This window comes from Charadrius vociferus, unplaced genomic scaffold (assembly GCF_000708025.1).
Source record: "Charadrius vociferus isolate BGI_N301 unplaced genomic scaffold, ASM70802v2 scaffold27, whole genome shotgun sequence".
NCBI classification, from domain to species: domain Eukaryota; kingdom Metazoa; phylum Chordata; class Aves; order Charadriiformes; family Charadriidae; genus Charadrius; species Charadrius vociferus.
Window position 1 is genome coordinate 370,211 of NW_009649173.1, and position 6,453 is coordinate 376,663.

Genomic DNA, 6,453 nt, shown 5'->3' on the forward strand with positions numbered 1-6,453 from the left:
AAGTTATAGCAATGATACATTTGTCTTTGGAACTGTCTTCAGAAGTGTGTTTTACTTGAGGGCTGATTAACACACTTTATAGTTTAGGCTGTAAATTCGTTGCTGTTCTCTTCTTCTGCAGCAACGTATGCCTGCCAATACATCTATCTCATGCAGACACTGAATAAAAACCCAGCATGCTAAGGTGTGCCTTACACTGTGATTTAAAAGCACATTGTCCTGAGTTAGTTGGCCAGTACTGTAAGAAAGGACAGTTTTCTGACATTATCCTGGTCCTACGTAAGAATAGGAACACTCAAGCTGATCTGAACTGCTGTCCTGGAATCTGATAGAGTGACTTCCTGGTGACATGAATGGGTTAGAAGTTGCTTTCAGTAGGGTCAGGTGTGTCATGCAACCAAAGATGTGTTAATGACAGGGCTGTCTTGTTTTGAACAGGAAGTACATCTTTTGACCTCTTCAGTAATTTGAATGGTACAGTTAAAGATGATTTTTCTGAATTTGACACACTTCGAACTTCCAAAAAGCCAGGTATGAATCAAATTCTTAGCATGTGGCAGTTTGGGTCAGCAACAAATGTCTCTATTCTTAAATTTTATTTGAAAACAATTAATAAAATTGACTTTCACAAAGGAAAATATTAAAGCTGGTGATAACGCAGCAGTAAAAGCTTGTTGTTAACATTTTGGCCTGTGCATGAATTTATGGGGAATGGGCCTTTTGCATTGTAAGCTGTAGAATTTTGCTCTGTAACCTTTCATCGCATTGACCCAGAAATTTGTTTGACTTCTAAATTAACAGTATCAAACGTGTTTGCGGTATGGCTCACGCTCAGAGTTAAACAAAACAGTGTTGACTGAATTTCTCAAATGTATAAATTCCAGTGTGTAACGTAGTAGGAAGATGAGAAAATACACTTGTATGAATGCTTTAATTTATTTTTCATTTGGTCATTAGTCACTAAAATAAAAACAGCCAGACCTTAATGTGTAAGTGCTTTGATACTACGTACTTTCTGGATGGTTCTGCCTGAAAAGAATGGTGACTAATTAAAACTGGGCTAGGCTTCTTCAACACAAAAGAGAAAACCTGGGTGGAATCTAGTTAGGAAGGGTGCAGCAGTGGTGTAGCGCAAGGGCAGAAGCCAAGGCTTTTGAATATGTTTTCCTTGGAGACTCTAGTCCCATCTGTTGCAGCATAGCTGTGAGAATATTCATCAGGGCAAATCAGGTAGCGCCTTTAGTAGAGCACTGCAACTCTAACTGTAGCTTCTTCGTACTCTTCTAAAGAACATTTGTCTGCTTGCATGCTATAAGAGCGTAAGAGGTACTGAGACACTTAAATCTGACTAATACAAACATTAGATTTTAAAACAATTCTGTTGTCAGAGACTTCAGGTTTTACTTTGCTTGACTATATAGATTGATGAGCTAAGTTTTGTTCTTCTCTTTGTGTTTCAGCTGAATCGGGTTCCACTTTGCCATCTCAGCATAGCGGTACCACAAGTCCTGATCTCTTTGATTCCCAGCACTCAAGCATGACATCAGGCAAACAAAGTGCAGCTCGGAAAACCCCTGAGTCCTTTTTGGGCCCCAATGCTGCTTTGGTGAACCTGGATTCGCTGGTGTCTAAGCCACCACAACCTGTTACTTCACTGAATCCGTTCTTGGCACCAGGTCTGCACATTCCTTCGGTTTTCTATTTTATCTTTCCCTTCCTATAGGAAAACTGAATAACTCAGTCCTATTTGATTTAATATAAGTTGGTTTGGGCTTGTTTTTCTTGGTTACTTCAGCCAAGGGATCATGACTGAGAGAAGGAGGGTGGGGTGTCATGGTGTCGAGGTGTACTGCCGGACCCTGAAAGTGCAGAGTTTCTACTCTTGCAGCCAATATGCTGGCTGAGCTTTTTTCAAGGAGTTTTTCTTCCACTTTTGCACTTGCTCTTTTAAAAACCATCTGTGTTAGAAGGTGGCTTCAGGTTATTAAAAATGGCTGAGCTAAAGCTGATTGACTGTCAGAGCAGGTAAGATATGAACGTGTGCCACCAGAGAATCCCTTGGGAGGGTAATAGGTAGTAGGTTCTTGTGGAAGCAGGTAGGAATTGCCCTTTTGCTTGTGCTACAGCAGGCACAGTAGCATCTCTGGCTGCAACCAGAGGTTCCAGATAGCAAACTCTGCAGTATAATGTAGTGGGTTGCTTGTTAGGCTGTCTTTAGTCTAGCACGATGAACTAGTCTTGATCGAAACATACTGTCAGCATGTTTTGAAAAAAATAGACTGTTGTAATTTTCCTGTAAATTGGCCCCTGTTAGAAGTGAGCGTTTACTTATAGCAGACTTAGATGGTGACACTAAACACGTGGAAGATATATGTGTTTTTTCAAAATTGTTCATATGCATTGAAACTTTTCTGTGACGCTAGTATGGTGAAATACTTTAAAATGCTATTCCTGTATTTATTTTCTTCACTCTTCCAATGGAAAAAAAAAAAAAGACAGTATATTAAACTCCTTGGGTAGGAAAAAAACAGTAATTCTGAACAGCCTTGGCAGTGTTTAGCAAGAGGAAGTCTGTGTATCTGCCATTACCGGTTACTACGAAAAGTTTATAAGGGGTCACTGGGACATCTAAATAACGCTACGCATATACGGTAAAAGGAATTTGTAGTGTTGGCAGCAGTCCAGAGAACCTCAAACGCTGGGAAAGTTATTCTCTGCTTTTTCTAGCACCGCTGTAATTTGGAAATAACTTGTTTACTTTATGAATTCTTGTCAAAACTCAGTGCCAGAAACATGTACAGCTTCTAAATGGAGTTCAGTGGATGAGATCTTGAAGCAAACGCACAAATCTGTGGAAGCCAGATTGCAGTAAAGTACAGAGAGCCTGCAGTTCTCTTGCGTAATGCAAATTTTAAGCAGCATTTTTAAAAAATAATTAGTGATCTGGATGTCATGGTTAGGCATGTTCTGGGTAACCAAATATAGAACCTGTCTCTCCAGTGACTACTGTCAGAAAAGGAAACTGTTGATCAGCAAAGGGATGTTTTTGTGGCATTGATAGGCTCAAGGAGACAGACTGTACTTGTGCACCAGTGCAGCCCCAGTTTGCTGAATGGCATCTACACAGGTTTCTCCGCGGGGTGTTTTGGGGTTGGGAGCATGTGGAGGGATGTACAGAAGGTGTCTTCTTTGGCAGAAAGGACAATCTTCAAAACTTTGCATTTATGGAGGTGCGATCTCTCTCCCTCTTCCCGCTTCTTCTCTCAAAACTAGGTGCCGCTACAGCACCAACTCCAATCAACCCCTTCCAAGTGAATCAGCCTCAGCCACTCACTCTAAATCAGATGAGAGCGAGTCCTGTGATGGGAACCAGCCCTTCTTTCAGTGCTGTGCCACCGATAAGCATGGAGCCAATACCTCTGTCTTCCATGGCCCCAGTGCCTGTGGGAATGGCACCAATACCAGCTATGGGCACTGTGGCATCTATAACAAGGATGGGCCAGGGGCTGAACGTGAGCATTGCAGGATCAATGACCCAACCTCTTCACAGTACAGGAATCCCGCCGTCAGCATCCCAGTCTACAAATACAACTAACCCTTTTCTCCTATAAAGACCCAATTAAAGGAACTTTCTTTTCATAGTGTTTCCAGGCTGAAGTCTTTACGGAGAAATGAACATGGCCTGTGTGGACTGAACGGTGTGTAAGAGACTTGGAAGTAGATTTGCAGTTTACAGTTATGATCTTTGAAGAGTTGTCTCTACTTACCAGTTAATCTAAATCTAGTCTTTGCTACAGATGGTACCTTACTTTGGCTTGTTGAGCATTATGTGAAATGTTCAGACTTTTCACCAAAGTTAGATTCTGCCCATTTTGTTACTTTGTTAATCATTTCAATACACTTTCTAGGGAGAACCTGCCATTTTAAACTCCGTTGGCTATTTTGTAGATGTCAGATGATGTGCTGGATCCTGAAATTACTATTTACCTGCATCTGTCACATCCTATGCCCATATGATAGACCTGAGATTCAGAGTGCTAGTGAATGTTTTGCACATAACTATACACAGTTCTAGACTGTTGGTTCACCCATAGTCCTTACTCTTAGAAGAGAACGATTCGGAGGGCCCAGGTGGCTGGTTTTTATGCATTAAACATTGCAACGCAAAATCGCACTGCTTTCCTATCAGAGGTTTGACTGAAAAAGCAAGCTTGTCTCAAAAGGAAAAAAAAACAACCCACAAACAGACAAAAAAACCCCAAGAACATTCTCAAGTTGTCGAGTATAACATGTGCTGTTGTATGCAGTGTTGAATTTGTACACTACTCTAAGGACTCCTGAGGAACTCTCTGTGAGTGGCATGCTGCACTCGTGCTGAGTGAGTGTCCTGCTCTGTGCTTGTCCAGTACCAGCTTCGTTTGGAAGTTATCATGTGTATTCTGTTTTTATTTGACTTACAATGTGAGTTGAAAGAAAAAAGAAATACAGTGGGACAACTTTGAATTCAATTTCACCGGGGCAAGCTTTAAAACTAATTCAGGCTTAACCTTGCTATATGCAGTTACTCTTGTATACTTTTGCACATATTTTGTTTAGTACAGTTTCATATTTGAGTTTGCAGAGTTACCTAATAGTCCTTTTTTTGCTAATTTTTATAATGTGGTTCTTATTTAACTGTCTGGTTTTGATAGATTTATCAAGTCTGGCTGAAAAATTAAGATATTGGCAAATGTCATTTCTATGGTTTTAATGCCCTCTTATTTATGGTTTTAGCTCTTTGTTTCTGTAAAGAGAGTTTAAAAGGGAAGATTAACACTAAAATATTTACTTTTAAATGAAGTATTCATAATGCAAATCAAAACAAATTCTCGTGACTAATTATTTTTAGATGAATTGAATTTGAACATAACATGATTTAAGACTACATTAAAAAGAAAAAACACTAAAGTCGCCTTTCCCTTGATTTGTTCCCGTTTTCCGATTACCAAAATGGACAGACGTTTAGCCTTTGTGAAGATTGGAAGAGAGCCTGTTTTTTCTTGTAATACTTCTTGAGATGTTAAAAATTCTAATGTTCGAACACAACTCGTTAATTTTATTGACTAATTTTTCTTAATGGAAGGTGCACTCCATATTAATAACCGGTTCCATTTCCAGCTATTAATTGTAAGCTGAACTATACATTTTAACTTGCATGTCTGGACTCATCGGCACTAAACCACGCTCAGGTTTCAGCCAGTGTTTCTGGTGGAAACCTGGCCTTCTCAAAGATGGCAACAGCTCTGCTTTCGCAAGCAAGGCAAGCGTCTGCAGAGCATGTGGAAAGGGATGTCCCAGTGCTTGCTACTGCCTCGAGGGCGTCTCTGTGAATGAACTGATGCATCTTGGTGGCCTTTCCCTAATTAGGAGGGGGGGAAAAAAGCAACGCAAAACAAAGAAGCTGAAAGAAATGGCCAGAGTTGTGTGTTCTGGTGTAATGATGCTGTGTGGGACTGGGCCAGTCTAGGGTTGTGTGCCGCGGGAAGGAGGGGCTGGCTAACGTGGAAGGGACTGGGTTATATCTTTTGGTGAGTAGGGGAGGCTGAAAGACTATCAAATCTAGGGTACAATCACAGATTTTAGCTGTGTAGGTCAGTGTAGTTCTATTAGTATACGGAATGCTAAATGTGTGGATGTTTCTATGCAGATTGTTCTGTCCTCTTGAATACTGTTGAATTTGCAAGTAGGATTCAGAATATTCATCTGCTCTTGTTTTTATATAGGAGGAAAGAGAATTACTGTCCGCACCCAGTATGTCTTTAAAAACAAAACAAAACAAAAAAAACATTCATGTTGCCTTTCAGAGTAAGGAAAAATACTTTACTTTTTTGTTGTTGTTGAAGTTATTGAAAAGTGTAGACCAGGAAGGGTGTGATTCTTGCAGATGCGGGGGGGAAGTGCTTTCCAGTTGATCTGTGGCAAGATTTATCCGTCATTATTTTTCCAAGTTAATTTTATAAACAGTGGGATTGAGGTCGCTTGATGTTTTTCCCTTAGTCTGTCACCCGAATGCGTTTGCAACAGTTAGATGGGGCATTGTCTATTCAGCCAAAAAGTTCTAACCGCATCCTCTGGTTAAACACTAGGTAACTGGTTTTGGAGGCAAGATGGGGTTGATAGTAAGTATTTAAAATGATGAAGTCATCTACAGTTGAGAGTCATGATCTGTCACCATAAGTCGATCAAAATGTGCTGTTGGTGTGGTAGGGAGCCCTAGCTTAATGAAACTGCTGAATGGCAAATTGTTGCTTTTACCAAACCCCTTCTGCAAGAGCTGTATTACTTTTACGTTATATGTAGAGACAGACATATATCGCACGATAAACCACGGCGAGGCACACTGAAGAGCGCTCGGCTCAGACTGTGGAGCTGTAAAGCATTAGGCTAAGGACTAACCGTGCCGAGTTTCGCAGC

The 6,453-nt window shown here is 40.6% G+C and overlaps 1 protein-coding gene across 1 annotated transcript in view; it reads left to right on the forward strand.

The window, feature by feature from the left end:
• Nucleotides 1–3,907, forward strand: part of EPN2 (epsin 2) — a 22,477-nt gene extending 18,570 nt beyond the window's left edge. Inside the window, 3 exon segments of the mRNA XM_009888535.1 lie at nt 439–531; nt 1,461–1,676; nt 3,274–3,907. Of these exon segments, the coding sequence (XP_009886837.1) occupies nt 439–531; nt 1,461–1,676; nt 3,274–3,611 (647 nt within the window). The 3' untranslated portion in view covers nt 3,612–3,907.
• The last annotated feature ends 2,546 nt before the right edge of the window (nt 3,908–6,453 follow it).